The sequence below is a fragment of the Haliotis asinina genome, chromosome 3 (assembly GCF_037392515.1).
Source record: "Haliotis asinina isolate JCU_RB_2024 chromosome 3, JCU_Hal_asi_v2, whole genome shotgun sequence".
Classification (NCBI taxonomy): Eukaryota; Metazoa; Mollusca; class Gastropoda; order Lepetellida; family Haliotidae; genus Haliotis; species Haliotis asinina.
This window is the reverse complement of record NC_090282.1, coordinates 43,299,705-43,318,235: the sequence shown is the minus strand read 5'-3', so window position 1 is coordinate 43,318,235 and position 18,531 is coordinate 43,299,705. Positions and strand designations below refer to the sequence as shown.

Sequence of the window (18,531 nt, the reverse complement as noted above, 5' to 3'; positions counted from 1 at the left end):
CTGTAATTACTAATTTAACAATAGCCACCTCACTGGGTCAGGCCATGTTCTGTTCTGACTGGTTGCCTTCTGACTATGTGCTGACACTCAGCACTGTGCACAAGCTTCTTGTCTTTCTGCTTCAGTTTGTCTGGTCAACTTGCTATCTATTGTCTGTTTAGATTTAAAGGTTGCTGTGACGCATATTCTGTTGGCAGTCACATAGATCTTTTGGAAGAGGTCAGCTTGATTCATGCTCTTATTCATGGAAATTAGCCATTTACTGATTGGGAACATTGCTGAGGACTCACTGTTTTGTGATGAGGATTTCATTATTTAGGATGGTGTCACATGGTCTTGAGCATTGAGCTCATTGCCACAAAGTGGGTTTCGTATTATTATTAGACTTGCTGTCATCATCAGCATCTTCATCATGCTGACATCATGGTGGGGTAGCCTAGTGGTTATGGTGTTCATTCATCATGCCGAGGGCCCAAGTTGAATTCCCGTCATAAAAAATAGTGTATGAAGCCCTTTCCTTGTGCCCCTCTTTGTGATATTACTGGAATATTGCAAGAAGTGGCTTAAAATCCAAATTCATTCACTGTTCATGCTCTCAGAAATAAACTTGGCTGTCATCTATACCTGCAGTTAGCATCTTGTTTTGTGAGCCTTAACATCATTTTTACCTGCTATTATTTTTTGCAGTCTTGATACAGATACCATAATTTCTGAAATGCTTGGACCCATAAAAGCCTAGGGTAGAAAAGGTATTCAGCAACCAATGCTTGTCATAAAAGTTGACTATGCTTGACGTACAAGGCAACTAACAGGAATGGGTGGTCAGGCTCGCTGACTTGGTTGACACGTCATTGGTTTCCAGTTGTGTAGATCGATGCTCATGCTGTTGATAACTGGATTGTCAGGCCCAGATTCGATTATTTACAGAGCACCCCCACATAGCTAGAATATTGCTCAATGCAGCGTAAAACTAAATTTAAGGACAGAACTCTTACCCAAAACTGTCTCTCCACAGAACATGGCCAGGTTCACGAGGTGGAAGTGGAGGCGTTGGCAGCAGCAGTGGTGGTGCCAGCAACCCCACATCCCGCAACAACAACCAGCAGGGCTACAACCGCATGCAGCGTACAGTTCATGTCAGCAGAGGTCGGAGGTCAGGGGTCATAGTTGGAGCACGTCCTCTTGTACCTGCCTCAGTTGTTCCAGAAGAGCTCATAAATCAGGTATTTGCAATACAATGCATAGTTATGTCAGAAAATCATAAAAGTGTTGCTTAACTGCCATGTAGAAATGTTTCTATTGAATTTGTGCATTTTGATCAAATTTTCAGCATTTGTGTTAGTGAAAAGTGTGTGTCTTTTATGCTATTAACATTTGTAATTCAAAACTTGTTTGTTTTTGCAGTGTCAAGTAGTTCTTCAAGGCAAATCACGAAACCTTATCATTAGAGAACTGCAGAGAACGGTGAGTGTATCATATATTTTTTAACTTACAGTGCCACATTATAGTCAGTGTTCACAATTTTATTACAGTCTAGAGCATGAAGTCAAATGATAATTGCATTAGAACTTGGTGTCATCAGACAGGCATCCTCTTCAAAGAAAGTTAGTAATAGGTATTTCAGGGTATCTCTTCCAGGGATTGGGAAAGAAAACTTTGACAATGGGCTATTTTCAGGATTATTAGCCATTCTATGAAATTGGAGTGGGCAATTTTTCATTCTAATGTGCAACATGGCCCATGGCACCTGCCTTTCCCAATCCCTGTGTTCCAGAATGTAAAGGGTATCCCCAACTCACCCCAACCCACTAATTTTTGGAATTCATATGTATTCATATTTTTGAGTACTATGAACAATAACAACACTTACACAATAACAAACTGGACCTCTTGGTTTGTTTCTGTCAGTTTTTCTTTTTCCATGGAGCACCCCTAAAACCTACGATCATCATCATCAGCTGTCAATTATCTTTTGTCTGTTTGAAATGTTTCTTTGCTTTGTCATTAGAACCTTGATGTGAATATGGCTGTGAACAACCTGCTCTCCCGGGATGACGAAGGGGAAGGAGACGAGGAAGACAGCCAGGACTCCTACATGCCTGACGACCTCATCTCACTCCTTGACAGTGGCATGCATTCTGACCACCCAAGTGTCATCATCGATGCAGATGCCATGTTCAATGAAGACATGTTTGGCTACAGTTCGCTTAGAAGTCGTGGCTCGGGGACAAGGTCCAGGCTAGGTCAGTGCTAGGAGAGATGAATTGAGTTCCAAATACACTGTTCCTTTCTTAGGAACAAGAATAATCATGTCATGTCCAGGTGTCAATATTTCTCCAGTCATAAAAATTTACTTTTCATTGAATCACTATTCATAACCAAGGTTCAATTACAGAAAGCATTGAATGCATGACCTTTTGGACTTTTGTCATAAGTAATCTCTTGATACACAGAGGTTGTATTATGTTGCACTGTTCTCCCTGGTTTAGACTCATGTCACCATTTTGAAATAATAAAGCCTTTTCATTGCTGACTCTTTGTCATTAAACTCTTTACTTCCATTCACTGTTCATTACCAATGTACTACTATCACTGTTATGTATGCTTCTATTACTGTAACTTTTCATGCAACCATGTCAGTTTGCAAGATATTTCGGATAATTGCAGGTGAGCGAGACAGGGACCTTGATCGGGACAGAGAGAGGGAGTCCATCTTCCGTATACGTGACCGCCGGCGTATAGAGTCGTCATTCCGCGAGGACCCTCTGAAGCCCTTAGATAGAGATAAGTCCGACAATGTTAGTGGGGAGTCCAGCAAGAAGTCCACAACACCAACACAGAGTCCTCTCATTCTTGGGGAAGAATTGCAGTGGTGGTCCGCTTCTATGGTATGTTTATGAGTCCTTACTGGAGCTGTTATAGTGATGTGATTGGTGCATGTGAAGGGTCATAAGCTGTATGGGTCTTTTGATTGTCTTTATGGAAGATAGCCTTGTGTTACAGTCCCTTGATGAAGAACACATGATGTTGTTTGCAAATTGTGAAATAAGTATGTCATTGAATCCTGGGAATAATACACAATGACTACCACAGATCAGTTTGGATATGGGACCAGAAATAGAATGGATATGACTGTAGGTATCTGTGATCACAGAGTCTGTGTGATATCTTTAAGATTTCATTGTACATGATATGGTACTCAAGGACTTTGTTGTTTGCATTGGACAGTTTTGTATAGGGAGCACACAAAGAAGTTTGTATCAATTATGCCCCCGCAACGCGTTTTGTGGGGTGTATTAGAATGGACTCTGTGTGTGTGTGTCCATGCATACATGCACATTTGTCTTTTTCAGCATAGAACTTTAAAATCATTCACTATTTCTTCACCAAACTTCTCACATTAGGTATGGTGGTGTACTGGCGTTTTTTGGGAGATTTGGATTTCTGAATAAAATAATTTTTTGCGTTTCTGTGGCTTCAAGTTTGTCTTTGACTGAATCTGGTGGTCATGCTTCTCTCTTGTGCCTAACTTTCAATACTCTCCATGCACTTTGCTATATAAGTACTAGACATATTCATGAAGAGTATTTTGCTATTGCATGGGATATTGAAGGCCAAGTCTTCTTGTTTCATTATCTGAATTACTTGATTGACTGTGGAATGTGTTTCCTATTATCATAGATAATTCAAATGATACATTAATGCCACTTGATAAAAAGTTATGGCAAACTATGTTTGGTTGCATTAGTAACTTTGATCCTGTGATCCTGATTCACAAATGTAATTTCTGTGACTGTTATTTCCCTATGCAGGCCCAGGATGCAGATGATCCACGGTTTACTCACATCTCAGCAATGCACTCAGAACTGGTTGCTGTGGGATCTAATGGTCGTCTGTATGGATGGAAGTGGTCGGATCCTGATCCATACAAACATCCAGATGTGAGTTCATTATTGTATTAGCATCTACTGTGTCATAGTAGAAGATGTGGAACAGATTGTTTCCAGATATGAAAGGTTATGTTACTAACCATAAGTTTGGTGACAAACTGTGTTTGACGGTAGTTGCTGAGTATTCCCGTGATAGTTTTGGTGAAAGGATGAATGAACAGTAGATAGAAACATACTCTTGTGATAAACAACAAATGCTCCTAAGCAAAAACTGAATGACCATCTGCCACCTTATGATTTACTCTTATAGCTGATGTTTCATTGTGTCTGAAAATGAAGGTGATGCTGTATATTTCTTGACAGAACCCCATCATTCACCATGCTAAGACTGCCAGTCTTGGGCTGACCAATGAGAAGGTGACTGGACTATCAACATGCAGTGTCCGAGCATCTGTGTGCACTGAGTCTGGCAAGGTAGGAACAATGACGACACATTGTCTTAACAAGTACAGGAGAAAACATATTGGTATCATTCAGAAAACCAGTGTTCAATTCTTTTTCATAGAGATCGTCCTTGGGATACTTATATGCATTTTCTGCTGCCGGAAAATGTCACGTGACAGTGACAGTATGAATGTTTTAATAAAACATTGTACAATAAACAAAGAGTCTTTTTTGTTCATTATATGGCCCCTCACCCCGTGGCGTCACCCCTCTGCCGCACATGCGCAGGCAACCAGGTAAGCATCCAAGCCCGTATCATCATTCCTTCTGCTGTCACAGTGGTGTACGGACGTAAGCTGGAAAATTCTCAAAGTAAAAGTTGCTACAAGGTTGCCTTACGTGATGTCTCAGGAGTCTTCCTCTACTGTATGTATGGTTTATTCGTTCGTTACACAGAAAACAGAACGTTTAAAAACCTAGAGTTACTTTGTTTGTCTGTGACTAGAGTTGTATGACGGCTTTCCCGTGGGTTACGCACTTGTTGCTTTCCCATTTTCAATGATTTCTACGTGATACATTACGTTTATACGTAGGTATGCTGTTGTGTTCGCCGTTAGCTTATGCCTTGCATTCTTGGCTTACAGGCATTTACAGCGTGTACGTCTTGTGGGTCGAATATCCCCCCGAGGTATCTCCCAGTTGTACGGATCGTTCCAGGTGGATCTGTTTGCGGCAGGACAAATCAGATACTCGTGTTCTGCTCTCGGATACTGGACCAAAGGGCATTGGCATCCGACGCCTTTCTGCTGGATTGGTCGGGACAGGTTCTGTGGGCGTTGCCGCCACTTCCCTTGATTCCCTGGGTCCTCTCCCAGCTGTCCACCCAGTCGGCTCAGCTGCTTGTGCTTCTGGCACTGCTTTGGCTGTCACAGAGCTGGTTTCCGGTAGTTGTCAGGTTTCACCCCAATCCACGGATTCAGTGGGTGGCTTGGCCTCTGTCAGGTCTAGCCTCAAAGCGCGCGGAATTCCTGCGGCAGTTGCAGACACAAATCTGGCTTTGAGGCGGGATTGGACAAACATTCAGTATGAGGATAGGTGTTCCCACGATGCACGCTGGTATTCAGATAGGGGGATTGCAGATCCCTTTTCTGCGGATTTAGTCCGAGTATTGGAGTTCTTCCAAGCTCGTTTGGAAGAAGGCCTGGCGGCTTCAACCATTCGCGGCTACTCCACCGCTATTTCCACTTTTCACAACCCTGTCAATGGTGCTCTTCTGTCGCAGCACCCTCTTGTACAGCGCTTCCTAGCTGGTGTGGATCGGGTTCGACCTGCTATCCGGCGAACCCGCCCACCTTGGGATTTGTCAATCATGCTTGATTGGCTGTCCGGTCCTACTTTCTCACGTCTATCAGCTATTTCCATTCAGCTGTTAACATGGAAGGCCGTATTTCTGGTGGCGGTAACATATGGAAGAAGTGTTGGCGATGTACATGTCATGTTTTCAGACCCGGCGCTGACAGTGTTTCACCCTGACTGTGTCAGTATTCGCCTGCTTGATACTTATCGTCCAAAGATCAATCACACTTTCCATGTGACAGCTCCTATCAAACTTCCCACTCTCACCCAGCCTTCTACATCGGGGACCTTTGCAATGAACACTCACCCGTTGGATGTCCGTAAGACCCTCAAGGTCTATATCTAACGAACACAAGGGATCCGTACAGGTACCCATCTGTTCTGCTGTTACGGTGGTGGGACTCCTGGGTTGCCAGCTAGCAAACAAACTCTCTCTCGCTGGCTAGTTTCTGTTATCTGTGCGACATATCAGGCTAAGGGCAAGCCTCCCCCTGTGGGGTTGAAGGCTCACTCGGTAGCCGCTTCCAAAGCATTTGCATCGGCACTGCCCATTGAAGAGATTTGCTCTGCTGCTATTTAGAGCAGGCCTAGCACGTTCATCAAGCACTATCAGCTTGATACGCGCTCACGTGAGCGTGCGAGGTTTGGCCGGTCGGTTCTCTCCAGTGGACAGTGTCCTGCCACTCTGACCGAGTGAGTCTTGGTTACTTGACAGTCGATGCTGCTGACATACTGTGTATTAGTGCATATCTCCACTTTTGACTTGTCCTGTGACTGCGATCTGACTAGATTTGTTGTCAGTCTTAATCAGGTTTTTTGCCCCTTTTGGGGCTCTCTATACGATTCACTTTGTGGGCGGGGCGAATTAGACACTTTTTACAGTGCTCGCTTATTTTGCTTAGATCTGAGTCGGTCTTGGTTCGGTTGCTCCCTGTCGGTTCTCTCCCATAATACCTCTCACAGAAGCTTATCAGGAGTTGGACGCAGGTTAGTCTCTGTTGCGTGTGTTAATTTTCGTAATTACGATCGCTAGTAATTCCATACTGTACCAGAATTCCTTCCTCCCTAGCCTCCAGTCTTTGGGAGTCTGAGTTATGCATACAAGTACCCCAAGGACGATCTCTATGAAATAGAATTAGACAAACCTGTAGAGGTTTCCAATTCTTTGAAGAGAATCGTCCTTGGGCTAGGGCCACCCACCTCCCCGCAATTCTGTTCCCTGATTTATATATCAGCAGAAGGAATGATGATGCGCGTTTGGATGCTTACCTGGTTGTCTGCGCATGTGCGGCAGAGGGGTGACTCCACGTGGTGAGGGGCCATATAATGAACAAAAAGAACTTTTTGTTTATTGTACAATGTTTTATTAAAACATCGATGCAACTGTCACGTGACATTTTCCGGCAGCAGAAAATGCATATAAGTATTCCAAGGACAATTCTCTTCAAAGAATTGGAAACCTCTACAGGTTTGTCTAAATTTCTCACATGGAAAGTCTGTAAGGTCCAACGCTTGCTCGTAATATTGCTCTTGCATATCACCATGCAAGATATTCTGCCATATTTTCTGTAGGTAATTATCAACACTGTTAACGTCTCTTTCAGGTGGCGACATGGATGGACGAAGCCCTCAGCCAGGTTGCTGTGAAGCTAGAACACTCTGCTCAAATGTTCAGTGAATTCCAGACAGACAAGATTGTGTCCCTACACACATGCTCCCTGTATACCTGTGCCAGGCTTGAGAGCGGGGCACTCTACTGGTGGTGAGCCTTTACACCATTGACATCCTAGCATAGACAGTACTCATTGCTTGCTGTACAAATTTGTGACAAATCCTAATCTGTAGGTAATAATAGGAGAGACAATAAAAGTTGTGCTAGGCTTGTAATTATATTAGACTTAGGTTAATGATTAACAAGTGAAAATTATTGTTTGAGGTTTGTAATGAAATGTTTGCCTGATCCACAGGGGGGTGATGCCATTTTCTCAGAGGAAACGTCTATTAGAAAAAACAAGATCAAAGAAAAAGAAATCCAAGGAATCATCAGGAAATACAGAAATTGGTACTGGCTCACTGGTGAGTGAAACAATGACTGGAAACACATGCTTCAGCCGCATTACTATAAATTTAGTATTATCACCAAAACCCTTTTTGTAAGATGAACGCTAATGATATCAGTCATTGCATTCTATGGATCAGGTACAATTGATAAACCCTTGTTACAAAGCTATGAATATTGTTGTGAACTGCACAATAAATCCAATAAACAAACAATACACAATGGAAAATTTCATATCTGGTCTTAATGTATCAAAATGTTTGTGTAGGTGTGTCTGCGAAGTGCCCCTATGTACCATGCTGGAGCCATGGCCTTCACCACAGTTGATGGTGTCCCTAAGGTGGGGGTGCTGCTGGAGTCAGCTTGGTCCCTAGCAGACACCTGCAGGTTCAGACTGAAAACACAAGTCAGGTGAGTAGTACTGGGACAATGTTCAGTGAGTGGTCAGTGAGTTGGTTTGATTATTATAGAAGAGTTCATGGATCAGCAGAGTCATATTCATTTTCTGAACAAATGTTTATGGAAAGGTTAAAAATCTGTAGCACATCTGGGTCATAGAAAGAGATGTTATTAGTGATATTTCTTCTGGTTTTAGTGAAGCAAGGCAAGATTTCCGGCCAGAGATCAAAGTCCCAGACAGTAAGCTGGAGATGCCGCCTCCCTCCCCTGCGTCATCAGTGGGAAGTGAACACAGCAGTGCCTCACTCACCACACCCATGTCTCTCAGTGAGTCACACCTTCCTTACAATGCTTACAAAACAATATAGAGTGACAATGACATCTTGTTAATGACATGCTGATAACTATAAAACTGATTTGTTTGCAACTCTTGCAACCAAATTCTGCGATGCAGAAATAGCTCTATTTTAGGCTTGATCTTGTTAATAAGAATCACAGAAGGAAAGGCTTGATCTTGTTAATAAGAATCACAGAAGGAAAGGTAGTCCAGTAATCTGCAACACCAAATAAGTTCACTCTTGCCAGCGTCCTTTTGCTTTTGGGATCACTCCCCAGATTTGAATCCTTGACTTGTCACCTCCCTGGCAGTGCTCAGGAGTTAAGCCAAGAAAAAACAAGTATCTCAGACTTTCATCACTTTCATCATAACTCTGACACTATGAAACATAATCTAGATTCATCTGTGACTTGTCATTATGGTGTTAAGTGTTGAGTATGCGGTGGTTCATAAAGCTTGCCTTGCTTACATACCGCCACCATATAGCTGGAACATTGCTGAGTGCGGCGTAAAACTAAAGTCGCTCACTCACTTCCTTATTGCAGAGCGTAAGAAGGCTCCGACGCCATCCCGTGAGGAGGACAAGAAAGAGGAGGAGAGCTGGGCTCTGAAGAATGTTGTATTTGTGGAGGACATCAAGACAGTCCCGGTCGGCAAGGTCCTCAAGGTGGGTACATGCTGATCTTCAAGGTCACACTTACAGACATTATGCAGGATTCGTCCCACCTTCATAAGCCAGGAACATTTGGCATGTGACCTTTCCGTCAAAAGTCAATACCCTGTTCAATTTTCCTGCAAATCTAAAAGACAATTTCTTATGAAAAACATCAGAGGTTTTAGAGTTTTAGACGTTCTCAGCTTCACTGTTATTCTGCTCTCTCTCTCTCTCTCTTTAATCACATGCCTCTAAAATGTGATGAAATTATCACACAATATTTTCTATCCATGGAATTGATAGCAGTGTTGGTCAAGAAAATAATAGAGGTCCTTATTTTCAGAGATGTTGAATTTTCAGGTAATTTCTCTGTTGAGAAAGTATGTCAGAAGGTCAGCCTGTGTTTTTTGTGAAACTGTCTTTATGCTGCACATAACATGGCATAGTCATTAACATACTATACTGATCATCTTCCAACTATGTTTTTTCCATCTTCAGGTGGATGGTGCCTATGCTGCAGTGAAGTTCCAGGTGAAAGACGCTGGGGATCTGTCTGCACCCCTTCCTGGGCGCGGTGGCAGCAGCAGCAGTGGGGGTGAGGATGTCAGTAGCCTCCTGCAGGATTGCCGTCTTCTGCGTAAGGATGAACTACAAGTGGTGAAAGGTTCAAGTTCTCCACGAATTCCAGACTGCTTCCAGAAGACCCCCAAGAAAGTGACTGTGGTGGAGAATGCACACATTTTGTCTGTCTCCGTAGACTGTGATGGTGAGATTTTTCACTAAATATGTTTTAAAGTTGCAGTTAATGAGGGATGTGGTGGACTCATTGTCAGATTGTATGATTGTCATTGTCATGGCAGTAATTATTCTATATATATGTCGCACCTGCTGATACGTTGAATAATGACACCATTAGGATCACTGATCTATTTACTCTTGTGGTACTCTTATTCAAATATCTTTCAGTGGGGTTGTCAAAGGTATTATCAAAATGGGTGCTGCCCATCTGTTGTTTGATATAATGGTCAGAGCAGATTTTGAAAACTGTCACTATATTTCTTCACCTAAACCTGAGGCAATCTGTGATAGATCTTGTAAGGTCCAATCTCAACAAAGGGATGTACATTGAGTTGTATTTTGCAGGTATCCATGTGATAGCTCGGTCAGGGTCCCGCCTTAACTACTTGGTGTATAATCTCAGCTCAGGCAAAGTGGAACAAAATTGTCTCTTCCCAACTGATGCTAGCTCCTTCTTGGGTTTGGGGACGTCAGACATCAAGCTGCACAACAGCGGCAGTGTAAGTAGCCGATATGGCTTCTCCATGCTATTTATGTGATTTACCCAGCTTGGTTGAAATGATCTAACAGTCCATGTCTTGTTAGTGTGTTGCCCTACCTTGACGTCCTTGATCGTTATTCTTAGCATTAACCACTGGTTGACTTGGATGTGATCATTTCCCAAGCCAATTTAATGTAAGTGCAGAACACCAGAATACAATTTCACATTACTCTGTCGGCACACCATGTGGTTACCTGATTTTTAAACTTTATAAGAGCAAATTACCTTACTTTACATTAACACCTTGACCTCTTGAAGTAATTAATGTTACTCGTAAATGCTTTCATCACAAGGCACATGCAAAGCTGTATCTATACATTTATCATGACTGATACATATGAAATAACTTTCTGTCAGTACTTGTGGGAATTATATAGCCGTATACATTGTAGATGACCTGAAGACAGGATACATTTCTATGATGTCAAACGAAGTTGTGTTCATATGATATTGCTGTTACAGCAGGATGTGCCGTCACCTCTACAAGATGGAAATGGTGCCATCTACCCAATGGCTAAGGACTGCTTGGAAGGTATCAGGGACCCGATGTGGCTTGATCTGCCTCCAGTCCGGTGTCTGAATGTTCGAGTACAGTCGCTCAGTAACACGGGAGCCAACATGAAGAATAGGGCAGCGATAATAGCATTAGCTGTACAGGTACTTGCTGTTTCACCAAGGTCTGTTAGTCATGGTAATGGAAGCAGTAGCTTGCCAAAAACTTGTGTTGGATTCCCCTAGTGGATACAGTGTGTTTTCTGTTAACTCACTTGCCCTCTTGTAAATATTTTGTAGTTTCATATTCAACAAGCATCAGTTGTGTGATTATGAAAATGTATGATCAGTATTCAAAATGTAAATTAATTTCTCTGTGTACTACTGAAAATATACTGAACAGCAAAAGAAGCACAAGTTTGGAAAAACTGAAATCCCATAAAAGTAAGCGCTTATGTTTATGTCTTCCAATTAAAAACTTGACAGTTGCATTTCTTTTGCTGTTCAGTATAGCAATGAAGTTGCTTTTAAAGGAAGATGTAAAATAAATTGAAATGGTAAACATACAAATTAACATCACTTGGTTAATGACAAATAGGTAAAATTACTGGAAAATCACTGTAATGACATTGAGGTATTACCAAGAGGGACTGGAAAGGTTGGCACCTCTGCCTCTGGGATGTAAGTAGCAGGTTGTTGCAGACAGAAAATGTGTTTGTTTCAAGATCTCATTTAAAAGCAGATGTCAATTCACATTGACATAAATGATGAAATGTTTGGTGATACATTTTGACGGAGGTGTCACTTTGAGGTGTCATTACTTTCAGCACCAAACACTGTTACCACATATCCTGCGCTGTGACGTGGACCAGGTGAAGACTATCCTAACTGCTGTAGAAGAAGATGTTAGTGAGTAACTGCTATGAGCTATTTTTGTGGTTAGTATGGCTAGGAAAATACACTGATGATTTCAATAGTTATTTTGGAGAAAAGACATCACAGTCAATTGTGTATTATACAGTTGCCTTTCATTTTCCACTTAATGCTTGACAGTAAACAGAATCCTCAGCACAAGCTGATGTTCATGTTGTTTCTTGATTTCGACCCATTAAGGTCCTGTGGTAGAATAGGCCTTCAGCAACCCCTGCTTGCCATAAAAGGCAACTATACTTGTCGTAAGAGGTGACTAACAGGATCGGGTGGTCAGGCTCACTGACTTGGTTACTTGTAATCGGTTCCCAGTTCCGCAGATCGATGCTTATGTTGTTGATCACTGGATTGTCTGGTCCAAACTCAATTATTTACAGACTGTCGCCCAATAGCTGGAATATTGCTGACTGTATCTTGATCTCACTTTGATCCCCAGATTCAACAAGCCGAGAGCAGAAGCTCCAGGAAATTATTCGAGAACACTGTGATGGAAGTCGCAATATCCTCCACACAACTGTTGCCATGTGTGTGCCAACATCCAACAAAGACTATGATTCAGGTAGGTCATGTGTGAGACAGTGGAACTCTAGACCCTTATCGGAAATACCTGTTCCCTCACAATGGAATCTGACTGATTTATTCCAATATGGATGAACTGTGGTAATTCAACTCAGACTCGTCACGCTTATGACCCAGGTCCGAATCCCCCATTGGTACAATGTGTAAAGCTTATTTCTGGTATTCCCTGTTGTGATGTTGCTGGCATATTGCCAGAATATAAAACCAAACTTGGTCAGTTGGATTTTTACAGGCCTAATGGTCGAATATTGCTGACTGCCATGGTCAACAGCAAACAAACCATCACTGCATTACATGAAGACATTTTTGTTTTATATTACCTTCAGACACTCCCCCTGGTGGTGGCAATAGCTTCAGTTCCACCCTAGAGGCCATCAATGCTGTAAGCAACGCTGTGGATGCCCTGGCCTCTATACAGTCTCGGTCTGGGGACTCTGGCAGTCGAAGGTGGGGGAATTATATTTCAGCTCACTAAGTAATTCTGGAAGTGTTTTTCAGAATTGTCTTTGTATCTGTTCTTATTTTCTGCACTACTTGGGTGCCAAGTCTTATCTGTTACTCAGAAATATAATGCCAGCCTATAGAAACACAATTAGAAGACACTGCAAAGGAATTTGATATTGTATCATAACGACTTTGCAGATGTACACTATATATACTTCTGCCATATCAGGTTCAAACAACTGTAAACAAGCATGGTAGTTTATGTCTAGTATTGACTGTTTCAGTATGAGTGTTCGCGAGTTGATCCGTCGGGCATCTTCAGCAGCAAGGGGTGTGAGTGGCCTAGAGGCTCGTGACCCTGACAGGGAGGACTCTGGTATAGCAATACCTACCCTTAACTGGCCAGCAGATCCACCAAGCTATGACTCCCTGCATTCTGGTAAGAACATGTTGATACTGATGCTGAACTGAAAATTTTGGCTTTTCTGTCACAGGAAGTTCTGCTTCTGATAAGAAAGGAAGGTGTCCCTTGTCTGTCAAATTTATCATGTGAGCCCAATCAGATTTTGAAATCAGTCATTTCGTGAAATGACTAAGAGAGTCGGCCATTTCGCATAATTTTGTGTCAAAACAATCAAATATAATTCAGTAACTTTTTAGTCACTCCTTGAAACGACTGATTTCTGACTATAACATATACACTGATTCTTTATTATTGTCATGAACATCTTCAGATGCTGAGAGACCAAGCCTGTCTCGCCAATCTTCAAGTAGTCTGCCAGGGAGCCTGAGCTCCCTCCATCTGCCTGAGTTCAGTACTGTCAGCATTCCCCCAGTGCGCCTAGAGGACAAGGAGCGACGAACCAATGCTGTCCAGATACTAAAGCTACTGTGTGACAGTCCCCTGTTACAGCCACACCTAGTGGAGCTGCTATCCTCAAGGTAAGCAGTAGCAGAACATGCTCTGTGTGACTCTTCCTATTTTTTCAGGGGCACCTAGTGGACTTCTTCAAGAATTACTGATTACTCATGTTATATATAGTAGATTAAAAGCAGAATGCATGTTCTAAATAGCACTTTGAGTGTTCATGAAAGTACTTTCATGAGTAGGTAGTTGTCAGAACTAATTTAGTCATTGTGCTGTACAGGAATGCAGAGGGCTGCACACCATTCATGCAGGCAGTCCGGGGTAGGGCATATCCTGCTGCCCTCACACTCCTGGATGCTGCCAAGAAGAAGGCTACAGAGGATTTGCAGGAGGTGGATCGGAATCTGCTGATGAAGATGATCTACCCGCAAGGATCCAGCCTGGACAATTCCCCGCTACAGGTTGTGTGCTGTAATGACACCTGCAGCTTCACCTGGACTGGGGCGGAACATATCAACCAGGACATCTTTGAATGCCGGACATGTGGACTGACAGGAACTCTCTGTTGCTGCACAGAGTGTGCCAGGGTCTGCCATAAGGGACATGACTGCAAGTGAGTCTCATGTGTAGGGCTGAATTTGATTAATTGATGGAGTGAGTGAGTGAGTGGACACAGTAATCTAGAACTGAAGACAAGAATAGATATTTGGTTCTTGCAGTTGAGGCTCATTTCCATATTGAACAGAAGCATGAATAGTGAACATTATTTAGAATTATGAAACTGGAAAGGTATCCCTACTATTTCAGCCCGTTATATTGCTGGAACTTTGTTGAAAGCAGCAAAAAGCCAAACCCACCCATCACTACTGATTTATAATGAGTATTTGAGTTTTTATGCAGTACTGTTTGTGTTGGTGTAGGCCAATGGTTTAAGTGCAGATTTGTTCTTTATTTGGTCTTCAGTGGATTTATTCCCATGAAATTTCTGAATGTATTTGATCTGTCAGTGAAATACTCATCAGTGATGGTAATCAGGACCAGGTTGGATAATGGTAAATGTTGGTACAGGCATGGTAGAGTTTCAAACATTTTAGGGGGCAGTTATGTGTTATAGCAATCCAAACTGGTAGACATTCTTGGTTGTAAGTCGTAAATATAACATGTATGTTTCAGTGCTTTACTCATCATATGAAGTGAACACAACATGACTATTTAAACCGTCTTAACATAACCCAAGCTACTAACCACTTGTTTGAAATATGATTCAGTACTTTTAATGACATAGGTTGTATTGGTGAACTCTCATGAAGGTGTTGTTGACATTTGGTGTCTGTTCTAGACTGAAGAAAACGTCACCAACAGCGTACTGTGACTGCTGGGAGAAGTGCAAATGCAAGGCACTGATTGCTGGACAGCAGGGAGCCAGGCTCACACTCCTTAACAGACTCCTTACAGAGACTGATCTTGTCACACTAAATAACAGCAGGTAATGCAGCTTACACACAGGATTCAATTCATTGCTGCTAGTCAGCTCTGGAATTGCAGATTAATCGCTGAACTAGTCAAGACATATATGTGTTAACTCTCTTGTAGTGAAATTAGGACTATACAGCTGATTCGGTAGATTTTTGAATTATTGTAATTTCACTTCAACAGGCATTGATATTATAATATTAGAGGCTGCAAATGTCCTTATTTGGCAAGTGGTGAACTTGATAGTACATGCTTCAGCCAGCAGCCCAAGATTTCCCACTTGGCAAGAATGAGCTGTATGTGACTTTGAATCAGCAAGTTTGTATAGTGTAAGCCGTATGAGCAGAGTGAACAAGTCTGATGTGTTACAGAGGGGAGAACATCCTGCTGTTCCTGGTGCAGACAGTTGGACGGCAGATTGTGGAACAACGTCAGCATCGGCCATCTCGAACACGTGTCACAACATCTCGGAAAACACCCATGTCAGATCTAGGTAAGTTTTACAATCCTATATATACATCAGAGATGTTTCACAACACTAGAACATCAAGCCATGCACAGCAGGTGATAATTTGTCTTCATGAATCATTGTGACAGAAAGTTCTACATTGCAAAAGATAAGTGATTCTCTGTAGTAGAGGAGATATTCCTGTTGCCCTCAGATGTGGATATGCCTGAACATGACCTGGAGCCTCCACGCTTCAGTCGCAGAGCACTAGAGCGGATCCTCAATGACTGGACAGCTGTCAGGGGCATGATTCTAAGTGGAGACAGACAACAGGGTGCAAGGTTAGTGGTTTCAATGATGATGGGTTTGATGTCATTTTAAACGTTGGTTTCTCAAAATTCTCATTGATTTCAGAGGTTGATTATTGTGGGATTCTCTCATCAGAATCTCAATGCAGATTGGATGAGGGGATTTTACTTTACAGAAAATGAGGCTATTTACATCATAATTGATTTGATAAAATCTGTAGGCAGGCATTGTGGTCTTCTAGACTTATATTAATGTGAATCACTTAGGGTATTTGTTGGAAAGAATCATTGATGCACCAATGTATATTTGTGAACCTTGATTTCATCTGCATTAGCTGAACATTGTGTGTAACCATCGTAAGTCTTAATCATTTGGTGCTGTTATCTTTGTTCCCCTTCAGCAACAGCAGTCCAGATGCTGTGTATGAAGACCAGATGTACCTGGGTAGTCAGAGTGGCACCACCAGACTGGACAAGTTCACCCACTGTCTACTGGTCAAGTGCAGTGTCGAGGTCAGTACCGGCCAGTGTTGAGGGGTGTACATTGTAGAGTAACTTTCATGCATGTTATGGTCTAAAATCAAATTGCTGAAAGTCTTGTTCTTGTATAATGAGTGAATTTTTCAAGCTGCCATCTGGTTTTCATACTGACATGTATTTATGACAGATGCTTGACACCCTACTGACAACGCTGATCAGGGAGATGCAGAATGAGTCTATACCAAATCGCAAAGAAGAGGCAAAGCAAGTTGCTAGACGATTCATCCGCTCTGTAGCGCGAGTCTATGTGGTTCTCAACATCGAAATGACCCCTGGTTCCAGCAAGCGGAGAAGGTAAGTTACACTTTGACAGAAAGGTGACCAGGTAGAGGTTGAATATGTCATGATAGTTCTAACCTGTAAATGCCTGCCATCTGACATACCACTGTAAAAGTGCTCAAAGCATAACTGAGTTTCTTAAACATGCTGTGATGTGTCTTGAATCCTACATAATGTAACATAATTACAAATAGTTACAGATAAGATGATACAATGCAGCCAGCAGCCATCTCATTTTGTTTCCTTTCATGATAGGTACAATATGTAAAGGTCACTCTTCGACTTAATTTCTCCAAGTATTGTATAACCACACAGTGATGGGTCTAACTGGTTTGTGAATGTTATGTTATTCAGCCCAGGCCTAGCTAACTGTCAGCCCCTCCCTCGATGTAAAAGAGCATTCCAAGCTCTGGTGACCATCAGCGTGGAAGAGTTGTGTAAGATAGCAGAGTCCCTGATCACCCCTGTGAGGATGGGAGTGGCTAGACCTACAGCTCCCTTCTCCCTAGTGTCAGCCAATGTAGAGGCAGTACAGGTAAGGCTTCACAATGTGGTGTGCTGTGATGCTGGATCACTGATAGCTTTGTTGACAGGAGCATTTAGTAGATATGGCATCTTACATCTTCATGCAATTTGTGGATTGTGGTGAAAATACTAGTCCATATCTCTAAGTGATAGTGCTTGCTAAAAGTGGAGCAAAACAATGCTCCCAAATACAGTACCCTTGCAGAAAGTTGAAGTGGATTGTGATATAAATTTGAAGACTTGTGTGTCATGTGTTTTGGAATCAAATTTTGATTTGGATTTCCATTGAAACTAACCTCTAAAGGTTGAGGTAGGAATTGATCTTCAACAAAGCATGTTTGTTGCGAGCAATGACTAAAAGGATGTGGTAATCAAGCTGGTAGATTTGGTTGACACATGTCATTGCAACCCAGTAACATAGATTGGTGCTCATGATGATATCCCCTTGATTGTCTGGTCCAAAGCTATCATCGTATCGCTAGAATATTGCTGTGTACAATGTTCACAAACAAAGCATTATGATTACACTATGTCTGAAGTATATTGAATCTGATTTACTTTGTGTTCAGGGAAGTGAGGAGCTGTTTAGTGTAGACCCGCTACCCCCGCGACCATCTTCTGCAGACACAGAGGCGCCCCCGATACCATTCCTTCCTCGTTCTCAGTCACCGCTACCCCCAAGTCATCAGACAGGACGGGTAAGGGAACAAGACATGGATGAGATCGTGTCGGCTGAGGCAGAGGAGGTAGGGAGATATGTGTGTGGTTGTATGACAAATCATCATTGTCATCATCAACGTCGTCATCATCATCATCATCATCATCATCATCATCATCACCACAGTTGTCATCTCCATCCTCATAGTCTATATGGTCTCATCCTCTGATGTTTTATATCGGATTATCTTACTGCATCACCTTTAAGTTATTAGACTCTCCTTTTTCATTGTTTCATGTAAAATGGCTTCAGCTGTTTGATAGTTTGTTGCCCTTGTGATATAATTCATACGTTGACTACTTGCCAGAATAGATCCCCACTTTGTTGACCTACAATACCATAAGATACCAAGTGCAAATGTTGTGGTTATTGTGTTGCTATAGCTGATTCATTGCTGTTTGCTGATACAGGTGACTAACCTGTCTAGTGTAGATTGCATCCATTATCC

At 42.2% G+C, this 18,531-nt stretch overlaps 1 protein-coding gene across 4 annotated transcripts in view; it reads left to right on the top strand.

The window, feature by feature from the left end:
- LOC137278065 (E3 ubiquitin-protein ligase UBR5-like) overlaps nucleotides 1-18,531 on the top strand; it is a 39,784-nt gene that overhangs the window by 3,356 nt on the left and 17,897 nt on the right. For 2 of the 4 annotated variants that reach the window (XM_067810144.1, XM_067810147.1), the window contains exons 5-31: nucleotides 1,016-1,223; nucleotides 1,405-1,464; nucleotides 2,009-2,243; nucleotides 2,668-2,888; nucleotides 3,813-3,941; nucleotides 4,254-4,364; nucleotides 7,295-7,452; nucleotides 7,658-7,766; nucleotides 8,018-8,160; nucleotides 8,345-8,475; nucleotides 9,031-9,152; nucleotides 9,639-9,906; nucleotides 10,284-10,438; nucleotides 10,942-11,136; nucleotides 11,799-11,880; nucleotides 12,338-12,460; nucleotides 12,807-12,927; nucleotides 13,209-13,363; nucleotides 13,659-13,866; nucleotides 14,073-14,405; nucleotides 15,132-15,278; nucleotides 15,637-15,758; nucleotides 15,928-16,054; nucleotides 16,423-16,534; nucleotides 16,689-16,855; nucleotides 17,195-17,375; nucleotides 17,935-18,111. In XM_067810144.1, the coding sequence (XP_067666245.1) occupies nucleotides 1,016-1,223; nucleotides 1,405-1,464; nucleotides 2,009-2,243; nucleotides 2,668-2,888; nucleotides 3,813-3,941; nucleotides 4,254-4,364; nucleotides 7,295-7,452; nucleotides 7,658-7,766; nucleotides 8,018-8,160; nucleotides 8,345-8,475; nucleotides 9,031-9,152; nucleotides 9,639-9,906; nucleotides 10,284-10,438; nucleotides 10,942-11,136; nucleotides 11,799-11,880; nucleotides 12,338-12,460; nucleotides 12,807-12,927; nucleotides 13,209-13,363; nucleotides 13,659-13,866; nucleotides 14,073-14,405; nucleotides 15,132-15,278; nucleotides 15,637-15,758; nucleotides 15,928-16,054; nucleotides 16,423-16,534; nucleotides 16,689-16,855; nucleotides 17,195-17,375; nucleotides 17,935-18,111 (4,300 nt within the window). The remainder of the gene's footprint in view (nucleotides 1-1,015; nucleotides 1,224-1,404; nucleotides 1,465-2,008; nucleotides 2,244-2,667; nucleotides 2,889-3,812; nucleotides 3,942-4,253; nucleotides 4,365-7,294; nucleotides 7,453-7,657; nucleotides 7,767-8,017; nucleotides 8,161-8,344; nucleotides 8,476-9,030; nucleotides 9,153-9,638; nucleotides 9,907-10,283; nucleotides 10,439-10,941; nucleotides 11,137-11,798; nucleotides 11,881-12,337; nucleotides 12,461-12,806; nucleotides 12,928-13,208; nucleotides 13,364-13,658; nucleotides 13,867-14,072; nucleotides 14,406-15,131; nucleotides 15,279-15,636; nucleotides 15,759-15,927; nucleotides 16,055-16,422; nucleotides 16,535-16,688; nucleotides 16,856-17,194; nucleotides 17,376-17,934; nucleotides 18,112-18,531) is intronic. The other 2 variants (XM_067810145.1, XM_067810146.1) reach the window with 2 other exon arrangements.